This window comes from Lampetra planeri, unplaced genomic scaffold (assembly GCF_965212315.1).
Source record: "Lampetra planeri unplaced genomic scaffold, kcLamPlan1.2.h2 scaffold_139, whole genome shotgun sequence".
In the NCBI taxonomy this organism is placed as follows: Eukaryota; Metazoa; Chordata; class Hyperoartia; order Petromyzontiformes; family Petromyzontidae; genus Lampetra; species Lampetra planeri.
Genome location: NW_027614110.1, coordinates 187,589 through 210,540, shown reverse-complemented (window position 1 = coordinate 210,540; position 22,952 = coordinate 187,589). Strand labels below are relative to the sequence as shown.

General features: G+C 56.5%; 1 protein-coding gene across 1 annotated transcript; it reads left to right on the top strand.

Moving 5' to 3' along the window:
- Positions 1–603: 603 nt before the first annotated feature.
- LOC144739268 (uncharacterized) lies at positions 604–22,512 on the top strand. The gene is made up of 14 exons (XM_078622238.1): positions 604–848; positions 2,454–2,519; positions 3,891–3,996; positions 4,755–4,880; positions 6,428–6,580; positions 8,918–9,009; positions 9,420–9,549; positions 10,078–10,177; positions 12,111–12,229; positions 13,300–13,765; positions 15,489–15,672; positions 15,715–15,775; positions 20,080–20,280; positions 21,148–22,512. The coding sequence occupies exons 1-14, from the start codon at positions 642–644 to the stop codon at positions 21,768–21,770; spliced, it is 2,634 nt and encodes an 877-aa protein (XP_078478364.1). The 5' UTR covers positions 604–641; the 3' UTR covers positions 21,771–22,512.
- The last annotated feature ends 440 nt before the right edge of the window (positions 22,513–22,952 follow it).

Sequence of the window (22,952 nt, the reverse complement as noted above, 5' to 3'; positions counted from 1 at the left end):
CCGTTTACCCGTGACAAGATGGCCGTTTACCCGTGACAAGATCGCCGTTTACTCCTGACAAGATGGTCGTTTACCCGTAGCAAGATGGCCGTTTACCCCTGACAAGATGGCCGTTTACCCGTGACAAAATCGCCGTTTACCCTTAGCAAGATGGCCGTTTACCTGTGTAAACGTCATCGCAAAGGTTGACGGACATACACATTTTTTTAAAATGGTTAAAACAAGGACGGAATGAAGGAATCGTCCCTTCAGTAGACTGGGCGAATTAAATTAACCACCGATGCCGTCTGCCTAATTATTTGTAATTATCTAATCAAAATGGATATCAACCATCACCACCATCATCATCACCACCATCACCAACATCACCACCATCACTATCATCACCAACATCACCACCACCCCCATCCCCCCGCCCCTCCCACCCCCATCCCCCCGCCCCTCCCACCCCCATCCCTCCGCCCCTCCCACCCCCATCCCCCCGCCCCTCCCACCCCCATCCCCCCACCCCACCCCCATCCCCCCGCCCCTCCCACCCCCATCCCCCCGCCCCTCCCACCCCCATCCCCCGCCCCTCCCACCCCCATCCCCCCGCCCCCACCCCCCACCTCCCCACGTGGTTTCCGGTTCCACCAACAGCGATGGCCGCCGTTGGCACAATGGCGGCAGTCGCTGGTGGTGGAGTTGTTGTTGATGCTGTTGGAGTTGTCGACGGAGTTGTTGTTGACGTTGGTGGAGAGGAGCCGATGGACGTGGAGGAGGACCACGCAGACGAGACGGCGGCAGCGGCCGAGCGTGACGCGCTGGTGGCTGTGACCGTGCGTAGATCCATCGCGAATCTCCTCACGGTGAGCAGCAGCAGCAGGAGAGGGAGGCTTTCAGGCCTTCAGGCTCCTCGCGTCTCGTCTCGTGTCGTCTCGTGTCGTGGCGTGGCGTGTCGTTCGCCTGGCTGCCGCGGTGTGGACAGGGACAGCTGCCGAAGCTGCCGCGTGGAGTCGCTGGTGCCGCGAGCGAGCGGCTCGTGAGCTTCTAAATCATCCATCACGTGGATAGTTACAGACTCGTAGAGACTCATAGAGACACATAGAGACTCGTACTCATAGAGACTCCTACCCACAGAGACTCGTAGAGACTCACATAGACTCATAGAGACTCGTAGAGACTCACAGAGACCCATACTCATAGAGACCCACAGAGACCCACACTCATAGAGACCCACAGAGACCCATACTCATAGAGACCCACAGAGACCCATACTCATAGAGACCCACAGAGACCCATACTCATAGAGACCCACAGAGACCCATACTCAGAGACCCACAGAGACACACAGAGACCCATACTCAGAGACCCACAGACACAGAGACACACAGAGACCCACAGAGACTCAAAGAGACCCATACCCACAGAGAACCATACTCGTAGAGACCCACAGAGACTCACACTCATAGAGGCTCACAGAGACCCATACCTACAGAGACCCATACCCACGGAGACCCATACTCAGAGCCCCACAGACACCCACATAGACCCATACTCATACAAACCCACAGAGATCCATACTCAGAGAGACCCATACTCAGAGCCCCATAGACACCTATAGACCCATACTCATACAAACCCACAGAGACCCATACCCACAGAGACCCATACTCAGGAGGTCGTGGGTTGGCATCCCCATCTGCTGATGTTGCATCTGCTACTACTGGCTGCTGATGATGCTGAGGATGCTAATGTTGCTGATACTGCTGCTACTTCTGGTGATGCTTCTGCTGTTGATGCTGTTGCTGTTCATGCTGCTGTTGCTGCAAACCTGAACTGCATTCACATGCCCACTCGCTCGCGAGAATACTCACACTCACTCACACACACAGTCACTCACTCACCCACCCACCCAGCCACCCACCCACTAACTCACCCACCCACTCATCTACCTACTCACCCACCCAATCACCCACCCAGCCACCCACCCACTAACTCACCCACTCACCCACCTGTTCACTCTCTCACCCACCCACTCACTCACCCACTCACCCACCCACTCACCAACCCATTCACTCACCCACTCGCCCACCCATTCACTCGCCCACCCACTCGCCCACCCACTCGCCCACCCACTCACTCACCCACCCACTCACCCATCCACTCACCCACCCATTCACTCACCCACCCAGCCACTCACCCACCCACTAACTCACACACCCACTCACCCACTCACCCATCCACTCACCCACCCATTCACTCACCCACCCAGCCACCCACTCACTCACTCACCCACCCACTAACTCACCCACTCACCCACCCACTCACCCACTCACCCACCCATTCACTCACCCACCCAGCCATCCACCCACTAACTCACCCACTCACTCACCAACCCATCTACTTGGACTGGACATGTGCCCACTCCGTGTCTGTGACCATGCCTGCTCCCCCCCCCCCCCCCACGGCAGGATACGAGTCGCAAGTACGAGAACAAGTCGGGGACTTTCATCACCGGGGTGGACGTCACGTCCAAGGTGGGTGGGTGAGTGAGTGGGTGGGTGGTTGATTGCTTGGGTGGGTGGGTGAGTGAGTGGGTGGGTGGTTAATTGTTTGAGTGGGTGGGTGGGTGGGTGAGTGAGTGGGTGGGTGAGTGAGTGGGTGAGTGGGTGGGTGAGTGAGTGAGTGGGTGGGTGTTTGAATGTTTGGTTGGGTGGGTGAGTGAGTGGGTGGTTGGTTGATTGTTTGGTGGGTGGGTGGGTGAGTGGGTGGGTGGGTGAGTGAGTGGGTGGGTGTTTGATTGTTGGTTGGGTGGGTGGGTGAGTGGGTGGGTGAGTGGGTGGTTGATTGTTTGGGTGGGTGGGTGAGTGAGTGAGTGGGTGGGTGGTTGAGTGGGTGAGAGGGTGAATGGGGGTGAGAGGGTGAATGGGGGCGAGAGGGTGAATGGGTGAATAATTGAATGGGTGAGTGGGTGGGTGAATGGGTGAGAGGGGGAATGGGTGAAACAGTGATTGAACGAGTGAATGGGTGGGTTAGTGGGTGAGTGGGTGGGTGGGTGGGTGAGAGAGTGGGTGGGTGGGTGAATGGGTGAGTGGTTGAATGGGGGTGAGTGGGTGAGAGTGTGAATGGGTGAATAAGTGAGTGGCTGAGTAGGTGGCTGGGTGAGAGGGGGAATGAGTGAATGGGTGGGTGAGTGAATGAGCAGGTGGGTTAGTGGGTGAATGGTTGTCTTCGTGAAATTGTGTGTGTGTGGAGCGGTGGTGCTGTGGTGGTGAAGGTGGTGATGGTGTTGGTGGTGATAGTGGTAATGGTGGTGGTGTTGGTAGTGGTGATGGTGATTAGGGGAGTGGTGGCACTGTGATTAGCATGCAGTGCTTTGAAACTAGATATCCGAGTTCAATTCCCGCTAACGGCCAACAACACCGGTGACGATTATCTGAACTGGCCCTGGGCCTCCTCTAGGTCGACTCAGCCTCAAATGAGTACCTGGTGTGCAGTAAACATCGCTAGCACTGGGGAGACAAAGGCGGTCGGGTTCTGACCTTCATAGGTGCTGCTCGCTAACAGCACTTGCTCCTACAGTCTGTTAAGGCTACACAGGGGATCTTTGTGTGTGTGTGTGTCTGTGTGTGTCTGGGTGTGTGTGTCTGGGTGTGTGTGTCTGGGTGTGTGTGTCTGTGTGTGTGTGTGTCTGTGTGTGTGTGTGTCTGTGTGTGTGTCTGTGTGTGTGTGTGTCAGTATGTCTGTGTGTGTGTGTATATCTGTGTGTGTGTATATCTGTGTGTGTGTGTCTCTGTGTGTGTCTATGTGTGTGGCTATGTGTGTGTGTGTGTCTGTGTGTGTGTGTATATATGTGTGTGTGTGTCTGTGTGTGTGTATATCTGTGTGTGTGTGTCTGCGTGCCACAGGAGGCTGTGCAAAGGAAGGAGCAGCGAGCGAAGAGGTTTCACTTCCGTGGCGACGAGGAGGCACCCCAGAGCGCCGTAGTCCTTGACAAGGACGCGCTGAGGAAAGGTGTGTACACGTGTGTACATGTGTGTACACCTGTGTGTTTGTGTGTGCGCGTGTGTACACGTGTGTGTGCGCGTGTGTGCGCGTGTGTGTGTGCGCATGTGTGTGCTCATGACCGGCTCCGGTTTGGCAGCGGAGGTCTCGCTCCGAATCAGTCGAGCGGCAATATCTTTTCATTGGCTGCGTAACGCTGTGGAAGCTACCTGGTCTGTCGCTCCGCACGAAGCTTCAGGTCTTCTCGGCCACGGTCATTCACTTTCTTTTCTACGCTTGCGAAATGTGGACCCCCCTAGTGGAGCATCTTCACCGGTTAGAAACGATTATCTGAACTGGTCCTTAGCCTCCCCTAGGTCGACTCAGCCTCAAATGAGTAGCTGGTGCGGTGTGTGTGTGTAACCCAGAAAACCATGGGATTGGTCTCCCTCTAATCTCTCTCCTCTCTCCCTCCCTCTCCTCCCCCCTTCCTCACCCCTCTCCCCTCCCTCTCCTCCCTCTCCCCCCCTCCCTTTCCTCCCTCTCCCCCCCCCCTCTCCCCTCTCCTCCCTCCCCCCCCCCTCTTCCCCCTCCCCCCTCTCCTCCCCCCCCCCTCCCCCCTCTCCTCCCTCCCCCCACCCCTCCCCCCCCCTCTCCTCCTTCCCTCTCCTCCCTCTCCTCCCTCCCCCCCCCTCTCCCCCCTCTTCTCCCCCCCCCCTCCCCTCCCCCCCCCTCTCCTCCCTCCCTCTCCTCCCCCCCCCCCCCCTCTCCTCCCCCCCCCCCCCCAGCTGTGCCGGAGGTGCGTCTGGACGCGCTCTTCCTGGCCGGCGTGGACGACATGAGCACCGAGGAGATCTTCGCGCTCTTCCGGAACTACGCTCCGGCCTCCATCGAGTGGATCAACGACTCCTCCTGTGAGTGACCTCAGCTGCTGCTGTGAGCCCCGCTGGTTAACACTGAACCCTGTGGGAGTCTCAGTGATTAACACTGAACCCTGTGGGAGTCTCGCTGATTAACACTGAACCCTGTGGGAGCCTCACTGATTAACACTGAACCCTGTGGGAGTCTCAGTGATTAACACTGAACCCTGTGGGAGTCTCAGTGATTAACACTGAACCCTGTGGGAGTCTCAGTGAATAACACCGAACCCTGTGGGAGCCTCAGTGATTAACACTGAACCCTGTGGGAGTCTCAGTGATTAACACCGAACCCTGTGGGAGCCTCAGTGATTAACACTGAACCCTGTGGGAGTCTCACTGATTAACACCGAACCCTGTGGGAGCCTCAGTGATTAACACTGAACCCTGTGGGAGTCTCAGTGATTAACACTGAACCCTGTGGGAGTCTCACTGATTAACACTGAACCCTGTGGGAGCCTCAGTGATTAACACTGAACCCTGTGGGAGCCTCAGTGATTAACACTGAACCCTGTGGGAGCCTCAGTGATTAACACTGAACCCTGTGGGAGTCTCAGTGATTAACACTGAACCCTGTGGGAGCCTCAGTGATTAACACTGAACCCTGTGGGAGTCTCACTGATTAACACTGAACCCTGTGGGAGTCTCAGTGATTAACACTGAACCCTGTGGGAGTCTCAGTGATTAACACTGAACCCTGTGGAAGTCTCAGTGATTAACACTGAACCCTGTGGGAGTCTCAGTGATTAACACTGAACCCTGTGGGAGTCTCAGTGATTAACACTGAACCCTGTGGGAGTCTCAGTGATTAACACTGAACCCTGTGGGAGTCTCAGTGATTAACACTGAACCCTGTGGGAGTCTCAGTGATTAACACTGAACCCTGTGGGAGTCTCAGTGATTAACACTGAACCCTGTGGAAGTCTCAGTAATTAACACTGAACCCTGTGGGAGCCTCAGTGATTAACACTGAACACTGTGGGAGTCTCAGTGATTAACACTGAACCCTGTGGGAATCTCAGTGATTAACACTGAACCCTGTGGAAGTCTCAGTGATTAACACTGAACCCTGTGGAAGTCTCAGTAATTAACACTGAACCCTGTGGGAGCCTCAGTGATTAACACTGAACACTGTGGGAGTCTCAGTGATTAACACTGAACCCTGTGGGAGTCTCAGTGATTAACACTGAACCCTGTGGAAGTCTCAGTAATTAACACTGAACCCTGTGGGAGCCTCAGTGATTAACACTGAACACTGTGGGAGTCTCAGTGATTAACACTGAACCCTGTGGGAGTCTCAGTGATTAACACTGAACCCTGTGGGAGTCTGAGTCTGGCTCTGTGAGTCTTGGTGATCAACACTGAACCCTGCTGTGGGAGCCTTAGTCTGGCTCTGTGAGCCTCAGTCATTAACACTGAACCCTGTGGGAGTCTCATTGTGTGCTACAGGCCCTGCTGCTACTCGCTACTAGCAGCACTTGCCCCTACAGTCCTGCTGGAGGCTACCTTGGGGATCTTTGTCTGTGCCTTTGCCCTGTGCCCAGGCAACGTGGTGTGGCTGGATGAGGACTCTGCGTCGCGAGCGCTGCTCAGCCTGAGCCAGGACACCACCACAGACACCGCCACCACCACCACCACAGACACCACCACAGCCTCCTCCCTCACCACGGAGCCCAAAGCCCCCGAGAAGCCGCGAGGTGAGGGGGGGGGAGGGGGGCTGGTGAGGGGGGGGGGCTGGTGAGGGGCTGGGGGTGGTGCATGGCACTTGTACTGGTCACAGAGACCCACAGACTCACTACACAGAGACCCACAGACTCATCACACAGAGACCCACAGACTCACTACACAGAGACCCACAGACTCATCACACAGAGACCCACAGACTCACCACACAGAGACCCACAGACTCACTACACAGAGACCCACAGACTCATCACACAGAGACCCATAGACTCACCACACAGAGACCCACAGACTCACCACACAGAGACCCACAGACTCACTACACAGAGACCCACAGACTCACTACACAGAGACCCACAGACTCACCACACAGAGACCCACAGACTCACCACACAGAGACCCATAGACTCATCACACAGAGACCCATAGACTCACCACACAGAGACCCACAGACTCACTACACAGAGACCCACAGACTCACCATACAGAGACCCACAGACTCACTACACAGAGACCCACAGACTCACCATACAGAGACCCACAGACTCATCACACAGAGACCCATAGACTCACCACACAGAGACCCACAGACTCACTACACAGAGACCCACAGACTCACCACACAGAGACCCACAGACTCACCACACAGAGGCCCACAGACTCACCACACAGAGACCCATAGACTCACTACACAGAGACCCACAGACACACTACACAGAGACCCACAGACTCACCATACAGAGACCCACAGACTCATCACACAGAGACCCATAGACTCACCACACAGAGACCCACAGACTCATCACACAGAGACCCATAGACTCACCACACAGAGACCCACAGACTCATCACACAGAGACCCATAGACTCACCACACAGAGACCCACAGACTCACTACACAGAGACTCACAGACTCACCATACAGAGACTCACAGACTCACCACACAGAGACTTACAGACTCACCATACAGAGACCCACAGACTCACTACACAGAGACTCACAGACTCACCATACAGAGACCCACAGACTCACTACACAGAGACCCACAGACTCATCACACAGAGACCCATAGACTCATCACACATAGACCCACAGACTCACCACACAGACCCACAGACTCACTACACAGAGACCCACAGACTCATCACACAGAGACCCACAGACTCACCACACAGAGACCCACAGACTCACCACACAGACCCACAGACTCACTACACAGAGACCCACAGACTCATCACACAGAGACCCATAGACTCATCACACAGAGACCCACAGACTCACCACACAGACCCACAGACTCACTACACAGAGACCCACAGACTCACCACACAGACCCGTGACCCCACGCATCCACCAGGGGGCACTGCCACACCGCAGTTATTGGTGGCAGCTGTCTGTGTGGTGTAGTAGTGTGTGGTGCAGTAGTGTGTAGTAGTGTGTGTGTGTGGTAGTGTGTGTGTAGTAGTGTGTGTGTGTAGTAGTGTGTAGTAGTGTGTGTGTGTGTGTAGTAGTGTGTGTGTAGTAGTGTGTAGTAGTGTGTGTGTGTGTGTAGTAGTGTGTGTGTGTGTGTAGTAGTGTGTGTGTGTGTGTAGTAGTGTGTAGTGTAGTAGTGTGTAGTAGTGTGTAGTAGTGTGTGTGTGTGTGTAGTAGTGTGTGTGTGTGTGTGTAGTAGTGTGTGTGTGTAGTAGTGTGTGTGTCGTAGTGTGTGGTGTAGTAGTGTAGTAGTGTGTGTGTGTAGTCCCATCGGTGAGCTCTTCCGGCAGGCAAGGCTGTGTTGGCTGGGTCATGTAGCCCGCATGCCCAGCCACCGCATGCCTAGACAGCTTTTGTTCGGCCGGATCGAGAGGGCTAAACGGGCGCGGCACGGGCTAGAGAAGAGATGGAGTGATGTGGTACAGGAGGACGTGGAGCTGAGTGGACTTGCCGATGACCGGTACCAGCGGTGTCAAGATCGGCCTCAGTGGAGGAGGCTCGTGAAGGACGCTACTGGGCAGTTGGAGGCAGTCGCCCTCCAACAACAACGGAGGGTGGAGTAGCGACGCTCACAACAACGAGCGGAGCGCCGGGTGGCTAAAGCACAGCAAGTTGGTACAGTAGGGGGCACAGGTGGTGCATCAGCCAGTCGTCTCGGTCATCTCGGTCAGTCGACCCGTGGCACCTGCTGGGTCTGCCCCGTGACCTCCTGCCAGCGGGCGTTCGACACTTCACGTGGTAGCCTCAAGGTGCACTTGGCCTGGCACAAGCGTCGTGGTGACGTCACCGCCACTTAGTGGCGAATGGCGGTTGTTGTTGTGTGTGTGTGACTGTGTGTGTGTGTGACTGTGTGTGTGTGACTGTGTGTGTGTGCTAGTTGATGATGAGTACCTGAGTCTGATGAGCGATGGGGACACGGAGGAGGAGGAGGAGCCAGGGGAGTGGGTGGCACCCAGCAACTCTGAGCAGGTACCGTCGTCACGGTAACTGTGTGCGTGTGTCTGTGTGTGTCTGTCTGCGTGTCTGCGCGTGTGTGTCTGTGTTTGTCTGAGTGTGTGTGTCTCTGCGTGTCTCTGCCTGTATGTGCATGCGTGTGTATCTGCGTGTGTCTGCGTTTGTGTGCGTCTGCGTTTGTGTGCGTCTGCGTGTGTGTGTCTGCGTGTGTGTGTCTGCGTGTGTGTGTCTGCGTGTGTGTCTGCGTGTGTGTGTCTGTGTGTGACTGCGTGTCTGCGTGTGTGTGTGACTGTGTGTGTGTCTGCGTGCGTGTGACTGCGTGCGTGTGTGTGACTGCGTGCGTGTGTGACTGTGTGTCTGTGTGTGTGACTGTGTGTGTCTGTGTGTGTGTGTGACTGTGTGTGTGTGTGTGTCTGTGCGTGCAGCAGCAGCAGCAGCAGCGTGGTGGTGAGGATGGGGAGCGGGGGGAGTTTGCCGTGTTGAGGAACGACCTCCGCCTTGTCACTGCTGCCCACGCTCGCCCCTGCCCCCTCTACATGCGCTTCTCTACCGCAGGTACCAGCAGCAGTAGCAGCAGCATTAGTAGTAGTAGCAGCAGTAGCAGCAGTAGTAGCAGCAGTAACAGCATTAGCAGTAGCAGCAGTAGCAGCATTAGCAGCAGTAGCAGCTGTAGTAGTAGCAAGTAGCAGCAGTAGCAGCAGCAGTAGTAGCAGCGGTAGCAGCAGCAGTAGTAGTAGCAGATTAGTAGTAGTAGCAGCAGTAGCAGCAGCAGTAGCAGCAGTAGCAGCATTAGTAGCAGTAGTAGTAGTTCACAGTGACTACGTCTCTCCCACAGGAGACAGGAAGGAGATGGGGGCTGCCAGGAGGAGCCGCTACTACATGAAGTAGCAGCAGCAGCAGTAGTAGTTCATGGTGTGCGTGTCACTGAGTAGTTCACGGTGTCCGTGTCTCTCCCACAGGAGACAGGAAGGAGCTGGGGGCCGCCAGGAGGAGCCGCTACTACATGAAGTAGCAGCAGCAGCAGTAGTAGTTCATGGTGTGCGTGTCACTGAGTAGTTCACGGTGTCCGTGTCTCTCCCACAGGAGACAGGAAGGAGCTGGGGGCCGCCAGGAGGAGCCGCTACTACATGAAGTACGGCAACCCCAACTACGGTGGCATGAAGGGCATCATCAGCAGCTCATGGTGAGCGCCACGCGCCGGTACCCTCGGCGCGTCCACCGGCGATGCCCGAGGCTACCTGGGGGAGCTTTACCTGTGTGCGTGTGTGCGTGTGTGCGTGACTGTGTGTGTGTGACTGTGTGTGCGTGCGTGTGTGTGCGTGTGACTGTGTGTGCGTGCGTGTGTGTGCGTGTGACTGTGTGTGTGTGCGTGTGTGCGTGACTGTGTGCGTGTGTGTGTGACTGTGTGTGTGTGCGTGTGACTGTGTGTGTGTGACTGTGTGTGTGTGCGTGTGTGTGACTGTGTCTGTGTGTGTGCGTGTGACTGTGTGTGCGTGACTGTGTGTGTGTGCGTGTTTGACTGTGTGTGTGTGCGGGTGTGTGGCTGTGTGTGTGCGTGTCTCTGTGTGTGTGCGTGTGTGTGTGCGTGCATGTGTGTGTGACTGTGTGTGTGTGTGTGACTGTGTGTGTGTGACTGTGTGTGACTGTGTGTGTGACTGTGTGTGACTGTGTCTGTGTGTGTGCGTGTGACTGTGTGTGTGCGTGACTGTGTGTGTGTGCGTGTGTGACTGTGTGTGTGTGTGCGTGTGTGTGTGACTGTGTGTGTGTGACTGTGTGTGTGCGTGTGTGACTGTGCGTGTGTGACTGTGCGTGTGTGTGTGCGTGTGTGGGTGACTGTGTGTGCGTGCGTGTGACTGTGTCTGTGCGTGTGTGTGACTGTGTGTGTGCGTGTGTGTGTGTGACTGTGTGTGTGCGTGTCTGTGTGTGTGACTGTGTGTGTGTGACTGTGTGTGTGTGTGACTGTGTGTGTGTGACTGTGTGTGTGACTGTGTGCGTGTGTGCGTGTGTGGGTGACTGTGTGTGACTGTGTCTGTGCGTGTGTGACTGCGTGACTGTGTCTGTGTGTGTGTGACTGCGTGACTGTGTCTGTGTGTGTGTGACTGTGTGTGTGTGACTGTGTCTGTGTGTGACTGTGTGTGTGTGACTGTGCGTCTGTGTGTGTGTGACTGTGTGTGTGTGTGACTGTGTCTGTGTGTGTGTGTGTGCGTGTGACTGCGTGTGTGTGTGTGACTGTGTGTGACTGTGTCTGTGCGTGTGTGTGACTGTGTGTGACTGTGTGTGTCTGTGTGTGTGTGACTGTGTGTGTGACTGTGTGTGTGTGTGACTGTGTCTGTGTGTGTGACTGTGTGTGTGTGACTGTGTGTGTGTGTGGCTGTGTGTGTGACTGTGTCTGTGCGTGTGTGTGTGTGACTGTGTCTGTGTGTGTGACTGTGTGTGCGTGCGTGTGTGTGACTGTGTCTGTGCGTGTGTGTGTGTGACTGTGTGTGCGCGTGTGTGTGTGTGACTGTGCGTGTGTGACTGTGCGTGTGTGTGTGACTGTGTGTGTGTGACTGTGTGTGTGTGTGTGTGACTGTGTGACTGTGTCTGTGTGTGTGCGTCTGTGTGTGTGTGACTGTGTGTGTGCGTCTGTGTGTGTGTGACTGTGTGTGTGTGCGTGTGTGGGTGACTGTGTGCGTGCGTGTGTGTGCGTGACTGTGTGTGTGACTGTCTGTGTGTGTGACTGTGTGTGTGTGACTGTGTGTGTGTGTGACTGTGCGTGTGTGTGACTGTGCGTGTGTGACTGTGTGTGACTGTGTGTGTGTGCGTGTGACTGTGTGTGTGTGACTGTGTGTGTGTGCGTGTGTGTGACTGTGTGTGACTGTGTGTGTGTGTGACTGTGTGTGTGTGACTGTGCGTGTGTGTGTGCGTGCGTGTGTGTGACTGTGTCTGTGTGTGTGTGACTGTGTGTGTGTACGTGTGTGTGTGTGTGACTGTGTGTGTGTGTGTGACTGTGTGTGTGTGACTGTGTGTGTGTGCGTGTGACTGTGTGTGCGTGTGACTGTGTGTGTGACTGTGTGTGTGTGACTGTGTGTGTGTGACTGTGTGTGTGTGACTGTGTGTGCGTGTGTGTGCCACAGGAAGCGCCGCTACCACTCGAGGCGTCTGCAGCGCGACGTCTTCAAGAAGAAGTCGCCCACCAGCGGTGGTGGTGGTGGTGGTGGCGGGGGGGCAGCGTTCAGTCGCTCACACGGCGGCGGTGAGAGTCACCAGCAACACCATCATCACCACCAGCAACACCATCATCACCACCACCATCATCAACACCACCAGCAACACCACCATTACCATCATCACCACCACCATCATCACCACCAACACCGCCGTCAACACCACCATCATCATCACCACCACCATGATCACTGTCACCACCATCACCATCACCACCGTCACCACCATAATCACCACCACCACTATCACCACCGTCACCACCGTCACCACCACCGTCATCACCACCATCACCACCACCATCACCACCGTCACCACCGTCATCATCACCACCGTCATCACCACCGTGATCACCACCGTCACCACCACCATCACCACCGTCATCACCACCATCACCACCACCATCATCACCACCGTCATCATCACCACCGTCATCACCACCATCACCACCACCATCACCACCGTCATCATCACCACCGTCACCACCGTCACCACCACCATCACCACCGTCACCACCACCATCACCATCGTCACCACCGTCACCACCACCACCATCACCACCGTCATCATCACCACCGTCACCACCACCATCCCCACCGTCACCACCACCACCGTCATCATCACCACCGTCACCACCACCACCACCACCATCACCACCGTCATCATCACCACCACCGTCATCATCACCACCGTCACCACCGTCACCACCACCATCCCCACCGTCACCACCACCACCACCGTCATCATCACCACCACCGTCATCACCACCGTCAACACCGTCACCACCACCATCACCACCGTCATCATCACCACCACCGTCATCATCACCACCGTCACCACCGTCACCACCGTCACCACCATCACAGTCATCGTCGTCGTCATCCCACACCTCCCATTAGCACGGCAGGTGTTGTATGACGACGCCCCCCACCGTGACCCCCCCCCGTGACCCCCCGCCGTGACCCCCCCCCCGTGACCCCCCCGCCGTGACCCCCCACCCCCTCCGTGACCCCCCGCCGTGACCCCCCCCCCCCCCCCCCCGTGACCCCCCGCCGTGACCCCCCCCCCCCCGCGACCCCCCCGCCGTGACCCCCCCCCCAGAGCTGCGTGAGGTCCCCGAGGAGACGATCTTGGAGGAGGACGAAGAGGAGGAGGAGGAGGATTTGCCGGACTTTGCTGATCGGCGTCGCAAAGCCACCACCACCACCGCGGCGGTTCATAACCACGTCCACGGGCGGCCAAACGTCTCGCGACCTCGTCAGTCCGACTCCGACTCCGCCGACTCCGCCGATGACGACTCCGACGACGACGACATGGACTACGACCTCGAGCTGCGGATGATTTCTCAGCCGTCGCAGCTGCAGCTGCTCGTGGTTGGCACCACCGCCGCCACTGCTGCTGCGGCAACACCGGCGGTGAAGTGTGGCGGTGGCGGTGGTGGCGGTGGTGGCGGTGGTGGCGGTGGTGGCGGTGGTGGAGCGGCGATCCGGCTGTCACGGATGACGATGTACGCGGACGAGGTGGAGGCTCGGCTGAAGACGATCCGACAAGCGGTGCGGGGAACGCGGTACGGCACACGGCGACGTCATCACCGTCACCACCATCGTCATCACTGTCATCATCATCACCATCACCGTCAACACCACCATCACCACCACCACCATCGTCATCACTGTCATCATCATCACCATCACCGTCAACACCACCACCACCATCGTCATCACCGTCAACACCATCACCACCACCACCATCACCACCACCATCGTCATCACCGTCAACACCATCACCACCATCACCACCACCACCATCGTCATCACCGTCAACACCATCACCACCACCATCACCACCACCATCATCGTCATCACGCCACCATCACCACCACCACCATCGTCATCACCGTCAACACCATCACCACCATCACCACCACCACCATCGTCATCACCGTCAACACCATCACCACCACCGTCAACACCATCACCACCACCATCATCGTCATCACACCACCATCACCACCACCACCATCGTCATCACCGTCAACACCATCACCACCACCACCATCACCACCACCACCATCGTCATCACCGTCAACACCATCACCACCATCACCACCACCACCATCGTCATCACCGTCAACACCATCACCACCACCACCATCACCACCACCATCATCGTCATCACACCACCATCACCACCACCACCACCATCGTCATCACCGTCAACACCATAACCACCATCACCACCACCACCACCATCATCGTCATCACACCACCATCACCACCACCACCACCATCGTCATCACCGTCAACACCATCACCACCACCACCATCACCACCACCATCGTCATCACCGTCACCACCACCACCACCATCGTCATCATCATCACCATCACCACCATCGTCATCACCGTCACCACCACCACAAACAACAACAACCAGCCCCACCATCGCCACCATCACCACCACCGCCATCGTCACCACCACCACCATCACAACACCACCACAAACAACAACCACCACCACGATCACCAGCGGTGTCAAGATCGGCCTCTGTGGAGGAGGAGGCTCGTGAAGGACGCTGCTGCTACTGGGCAGTGCCAGGCTAGGTGCACCCTGTGGCTGCTGGGCAGCTGGAGGCAGTCGCCCTCCAACAACAACAACGGAGGGCGGAGGAGCGACGCTCACAACAACGAGCGGAGCGCCGGGCGGCTAAAGCACAACAAGTTGTCACAGCAGGGAGCACAGGTGGTGCATCTACCACTCATCTCAGTCGACCCACGGCACCTGCTGGGTCTGTCACGTGACCTCCTCCTGCACCTAGCCTGGCACAGCAGTCAAACTATGGCACCTGCTGGGTCTGTCACGTGACCTCCTCCTGTCAGCAGCGACACTTCATGTGGCAGCCTCAACGTGCACCTAGCCTGGCACAAGCGTCGTCGTGGTAGTGGTGGTGATGATGATGATGGTGGTAGTGGTGGTGATGATGGTGATGATGGTGGTAGTGGTGGTGGTGATGATGGTGATGATGGTGGTAGTGGTGGTGATGATGGTGATGATGGTGGTAGTGGTGGTGATGATGGTGATGATGGTGGTAGTGGTGGTGATGATGGTGATGATGGTGGTAGTGGTGGTGATGATGGTGATGATGGTGGTAGTGGTGGTGATGATGGTGATGATGGTGGTAGTGGTGGTGGTGATGATGGTGGTAGTGGTGGTGATGATGGTGATGATGGTGGTAGTGGTGGTGATGATGATGATGGTGGTGATGGTGTTGTCTTCACCTCCTCTTCTCAGCAGTGGCGGTGGTGGTGGCGGTGGTGGCGGCGGTGGTGGCGGTGGTGGTGGTGGTGGCGTGGTGTTGGTCCGATCCCCGGAGGTTCCGTCTGGCAGCATCAAGAGCCGTCTGGGAGTGCGGAGGACGTCCCCTGAGAGGGGGGGGGGGCCGTGGGGTGGACACCTCCTCCCCCCCCCTCCTCCTCCCCCCCCCTCCTCCCCCTCCCCCCCCCCTCCTCCCCCCCCCTCCCCCTCATCCTCCCTCCCCACCGGCCCACGGCTCCCGCCCACGCAGAGAGCGCTCACAGGTCGGTCACGGAGCCAGTCAGTCACGCAGTCAGTCACTCAGTCACACAGTCACTCAGTCACTCACACACTCACTCACACAGCCACTCACGCAGTCACTCACACAGTCACTCACACAGTCACTCACTCACACAGTCACTCACACAGTCACTCAGCCACTCACTCACGCAGCCACTCACTCACGCAGCCACTCACTCACGCAGCCACTCACTCACACAGCCACTCACTCACACAGCCACTCACTCACACAGCCACTCACTCACACAGCCACTCACTCACACAGCCACTCACTCACACAGCCACTCACTCACACAGCCACTCACTCACACAGCCACTCACTCACACAGTCACTCACTCACACAGTCACACACTCACTCACTCACACAGCCACTCACTCACACACTCACTCACACAGCCACTCACTCACACAGCCACTCACTCACTCAGCCACTCACTCACACAGTCACTCACTCACACAGCCAGTCACTCACACAGCCAGTCACTCACTCAGCCACTCACTCACACAGTCACTCACTCACACAGTCACTCACACAGCTACTCACTCACACAGCTACTCACTCACACAGCTACTCACTCACACAGTCACTCACACAGTCACTCACACAGCCACTCACTCACACACTCACACAGTCACTCACACAGCCACTCACTCACACACTCACACAGTCACTCACACAGCCACTCACTCACACAGCCACTCACTCACACAGTCACTCACTCACACAGTCACTCACTCACACAGTCACTCACTCACACAGCCACTCACTCACACAGCCACTCACTCACACAGCCACTCACTCACACAGCCACTCACTCACACAGCTACTCACTCACACAGTCACTCACACAGTCACTCACTCACACAGTCACTCACACAGCCACTCACACAGCCACTCACTCACACAGTCACTCACACAGCCACTCACTCACACAGCCACACACTCACTCACACAGCCACTCACACACTCACACAGTCACTCACACAGCCACTTACTCACACAGTCACTCACACAGCCACTCACTCACACAGTCACACACTCACTCACACAGCCACTCACTCACACAGTCACTCACTCACACAGCCACTCATTCACACAGCCACTCATTCACACAGCCACTCATTCACACAGTCACTCACACAGCCACTCACTCACACAGCCACTCACTCACACACTCACACAGTCACTCACACAGCCACTCACTCACACAGTCACTCACACAAACACTCACTCACACAGCCACTCACTCACACAGCCACTCACTCACACAGCCACTCACTCACACAGTCACTCACACAGTCACTCACACAGCCACTCACTCACACAGTCACTCAGCCACTCACTCACGCAGCCACTCACTCACACAGCCACTCACTCACACAGCCACTCACTCACACAGCCACTCACTCACTCAGCCACTCACTCACACAGCCACTCACTCACACAGCCACTCACTCACACAGCCACTCACTCACACAGCCACTCACACAGCCACTCACTCACACAGTCACACACTCACTCACTCACACAGCCACTCACTCACACACTCACTCACACAGCCACTCACTCACACAGCCACTCACTCACTCAGCCACTCACACACACAGTCACACACTCACTCACACAGCCAGTCACTCACACAGCCAGTCACTCACTCAGCCACTCACTCACACAGTCACTCACACAGTCACTCACTCACACAGCCACACACTCACACAGTCACTCACACAGCTACTCACTCACACAGCTACTCACTCACACAGTCACTCACACAGTCACTCACACAGTCACTCACACAGTCACTCACACAGCCACTCACTCACACACTCACACAGTCACTCACACAGCCACTCACACAGTCACTCACACAGCCACTCACTCACTCACAGTCACACACTCACTCACACAGTCACACACTCACACAGTCACTTACTCACACAGTCACTCACACAGCCACTCACTCACACAGCCACTCACTCACACAGTCACTCACTCACACAGTCACTCACTCACACAGCCACTCACTCACACAGTCACTCACTCACACAGCCACTCACTCACACAGCCACTCACTCACACAGCCACTCACTCACACAGCTACTCACTCACACAGTCACTCACACAGTCACTCACTCACACAGTCACTCACACAGTCACTCACACAGCCACTCACACAGCCACTCACTCACACAGTCACTCACACAGCCACTCACTCACACAGCCACACACTCACACAGTCACTCACTCACACAGTCACTCACACAGCTACTCACTCACACAGCTACTCACTCACACAGTCACTCACACAGTCACTCACACAGTCACTCACACAGTCACTCACACAGCCACTCACTCACACACTCACACAGTCACTCACACAGCCACTCACACAGTCACTCACACAGCCACTCACTCACTCACAGTCACACACTCACTCACACAGTCACACACTCACACAGTCACTCACACAGCCACTCACTCACACAGCCACTCACTCACACAGTCACTCACTCACACAGTCACTCACTCACACAGCCACTCACTCACACAGCCACTCACTCACACAGCCACTCACTCACACAGCCACTCACTCACACAGCTACTCACTCACACAGTCACTCACTCACACAGTCACTCACACAGTCACTCACACAGCCACTCACACAGCCACTCACTCACACAGTCACTCACACAGCCACTCACTCACACAGCCACACACTCACTCACACAGCCACTCACACACTCACACAGTCACTCACACAGCCACTTACTCACACAGTCACTCACACAGCCACTCACTCACACAGTCACACACTCACTCACACAGCCACTCACTCACACAGCCACTCATTCACACAGCCACTCATTCACACAGTCACTCACACAGCCACTCACTCACACACTCACACAGTCACTCACACAGCCACTCACTCACACAGTCACTCACACAAACACTCACTCACACAAACACTCACTCACACAGCCACTCACTCACACAGTCACTCACACAGTCACACACTCACACAGTCACTCACACAGCCACTCACTCACACAGTCACTCACACAGCCACTCACTCACACAGTCACACACTCACTCACACAGCCACTCACTCACACAGCCACTCACTCACACAGCCACTCACTCACACAGCCACTCACTCACACAGCCACTCACTCACTCAGCCACTCACTCACTCACACAGCCACTCACACACTCACACAGTCACTCACACAACCACTTACTCACACAGTCACTCACACAGCCACTCACTCACACAGTCACACACTCACTCACACAGCCACTCACTCACACAGCCACTCATTCACACAGCCACTCATTCACACAGTCACTCACACAGCCACTCACTCACACACTCACACAGTCACTCACACAGCCACTCACTCACACAGTCACTCACACAAACACTCACTCACACAAACACTCACTCACACAGCCACTCACTCACACAGTCACTCACACAGTCACACACTCACACAGTCACTCACACAGCCACTCACTCACACAGTCACTCACACAGCCACTCACTCACACAGTCACACACTCACTCACACAGCCACTCACTCACACAGCCACTCACTCACACAGCCACTCACTCACACAGCCACTCACTCACACAGCCACTCACTCACTCAGCCACTCACTCACTCACACAGTCACTCACACAGTCACTCACTCACACAGCTACTCACTCACACAGCCACTCACTCAGTCAGCCACTCACTCACACAGCCACTCACTCACACAGCCACTCACTCAGTCGCTCACTCACACAGCCACTCACTCACACACTCACTCACACACTCACTCACTCACACAGTCACTCACACACTCACTCACACAGCCACTCACTCACACAGCCACTCACTCACACAGTCACTCACTCACACAGCCACTCACTCACACAGTCACTCACTCAGTCGCTCACTCACACAGCCACTCACTCACACAGTCACACACTCACACAGTCACACACTCACTAACACAGTCACTCACTCACACACTCACTCACACAGTCACTCACTCACACAGTCACTCACTCACACACACAGCTACTCACTCACACAGCTACTCACTCACTCACACAGCTACTCACTCACTCACACAGTCACTCACACAGCCACTCACACACTCACTCACTCACACACTAACTCACACACTCACTCACACAGCTACTCACACACTCACTCACACACTCACTCACACAGCTACTCACTCACTCACACAGCTACTCACAGCGGCTGCTTTCTCGGCCTTTGCCTTGCAGGCATCAAACGGCGCCTCGGAAAACGACTTCACTCTCCCGACCGCCCATCCCTCCCATCCTCCGGCGGTGGTGGCGGTGGTGGCGGTGGTGGTGCAGGGTCACTGCCCTCCCGGGTGAAGGTGACGGTGCACAGGCGCGAGGCCACGGACGTCAGGTCACGGCTCGGGCCGAGACTCACCACCACGGCGGAAGACAAATCTGGTGAGCGAGATTGGTGAGCGTGGTTGGTGAGCGTGGTTGGTGAGCGTGGCTGGTGAGCGTGGCTGGTGAGCGTGGTTGGTGAGCGTGGCTGGTGAGCGTGGCTGGTGAGCGTGGCTGGTGAGCGTGGTTGGTGAGCGTGGCTGGTGAGCGTGGCTGGTGAGCGTGGCTGGTGAGCGTGGCTGGTGAGCGTGGCTGGTGGGCGTGGTTGGTGAGCGTGGCTGGTGAGCGTGGTTGGTGAGCGTGGTTGGTGAGCGTGGCTGGTGAGCGTGGCTGGTGAGCGTGGCTGGTGAGCGTGGCTGGTGAGCGTGGCTGGTGAGCGTGGTTGGTGAGCGTGGTTGGTGAGCGTGGCAGTGAGGTCATGGTAAGCTTCGTGAGGTCGTGGACCTGGTGGTGATAGTGGTGGAGGTGGTTGTGGTGATAGTGGTGGAGGTGGTGGTGGTGATAGTGGTGGAGGTGGTTGGAAACATTTAGGCTGGCCTGCCTACGATCCATGCTGGGTTTAACCTGCAGGCTGGATTGTGTGAGGAGCTCACAAATCCTTGAAAGATCTCGTCAAAGTCCCATCGGTGAGCTCCTCCGGCAGGCAAGGCTGCGTTGGCTGGGTCATGTAGCCCGCATGCCCAGCCACCGCATGCCTAAACAGCTTTTGTTCGGCCGGATCGAGGGGGCTAAACGGGCGCGGCACGGGCTAGAGAAGAGATGGAGAGACGTGGTACAGGAGGACGTGGAGCTGAGTGGACTTGCCGATGACCGGTACCAGCGGTGTCAAGATCGGCCTCAGTGGAGGAGGCTCGTGAAGGACGCTACTGGGCAGTTGGAGGCAGTCGCCCTCCAGCATCTCTCTCACCATCTCTCCCCCCCTCCCAGCTGTGTGGAGGCGTCTCGGTCCACGCACCAGCGGCTCCCCCTCCACCTCCACCGCCGCCTCGTCGTCCACGTCGTTCCGGGAGCACGGCCTGGGCAAGCGGAGGAGGCGCGGCGACGGCTCGTCGGACAACAACAACAACGACGACGACGACCACAACGACAACAACAACCGCCACCGCGAGGAGGAGGAGGGTGGTGGTGGCGGTGGTGGTGGTGGTGGTGGCGGTGGCGGCGGTGGTGGTGGTGGTGGTGGTGGTGGTGGTGGCGGTGGTGGTGGTGGTGGTGGTGTGGATGATGGAGACTTTCAGCTGCAGAGCGCGTGGGGAGCCATGCTGAGTGACAGGGAGAGGCGCAGAGGAGGAAGAGGAGGAGGAGGTGGTGGAGGTGGTGGAGTAGGAGGTGGAGTAGGAGGTGGAGTAGGAGGTGGAGTAGGAGGTGGAGTAGGAGGTGGAGTAGGAGGTGGAGTAGGAGGAGGAGTAGGAGGAGGAGTAGGAGGTGGAGTAGGAGGTGGAGTAGGAGGTGGAGTAGGAGGTGGAGTGAGCAGTGTTGGGCATCTTGCCAATTTGCCGTCGCTGCAGATCGAGGTGAAGAGGGATTCCAGCTCCAGCTCTGACAGCGAGTGACTGACGTGTGTCTGTGTGTGTGTGTCTGTGAGTGTGTGTGAGTGTGTGTGTGAGTCTGTGTGTGTGTGAGTCTCTGTGTGTGTGTCTGTGAGTGTGTGTGAGTGTGTGTGAGTCTCTGTGTGTGTGTGTGTGCGTGTGAGTCTGTGTGTGTGTGTGTCTGTGTGTGTGTGAGTCTGTGTGAGTGTGAGTGAGTGTATGAGTGTGTGAGTGTGTGTGTCTGTGTGTGAGTGTGTGTGTCTGTGTGTGAGTGTGTGTGTCTGTGTGTGTGTGAGTGAGTGTGTGTGTGTCTGTGTGTGTGTGTGTATCTGTGTGTGAGTGTCTCTGTGTGTGTGTCTGTCTCTGTGTGTCTGTGTGAGTGAGTGTGTGTGTGTCTGTGTGTGTGTGAGTGTGTGTGTGTGAGTGTGACTGTGAGTGAGTGTCTGTGTGTGTGTGGTGTAGTAGTGTGTGTGTGTCTGTGTGTGTGTGTCTATGTGTGTGTATGTGTGTAGTAGTGTGTGTGTCTATGTGTGTGTATGTGTGTGTATGTGTGTGTGTATGTGTGTGAGTCTGTAGTGCCCCCACCCAACACCCTCCCCCCTCGCCCCCTCCCTCTCAACCCCCACAGAAATGTAATCTCCCCTTAGCCACCACCACCGACGTCGTCGTTGTTGTTGTTGTTGTGGTCGTTGTTGTGATCCTGGGGGGGAGGGAGGAGGATGGGTGGGGGGGTTGCCCCCCCCACCCCCCTCACCCCCCGCGCCCCCCCCCCTCACCCCCCGCGTCGCCCCCCCTCCCTCTCCCTCCCGGGACGAACTAATAATGTCATGTCAGGAGATTCCGCATCACCAACACCACCACCACCACTACCACCACCACCACCACCACTACCACCACTACCACCAACTACCACTACCACCACTACCACTACCACCACCACTACCACCACTACCACCACTACCACCACCACTACCACCATCACTACCACCACCACCACTACCACCACTACCACCACTACCACCACTACCACCACCACCACCACTACCACCACTACCACCACTACCACCACCACTACCACCACCACTACCACCACCACTACCACCACCACTACCACCACCACTACCACCACCACTACCACCACCACCACTACTACCACCACCACTACCACCACCTCCACCACCACTACCACCGCTACCACTACCACCA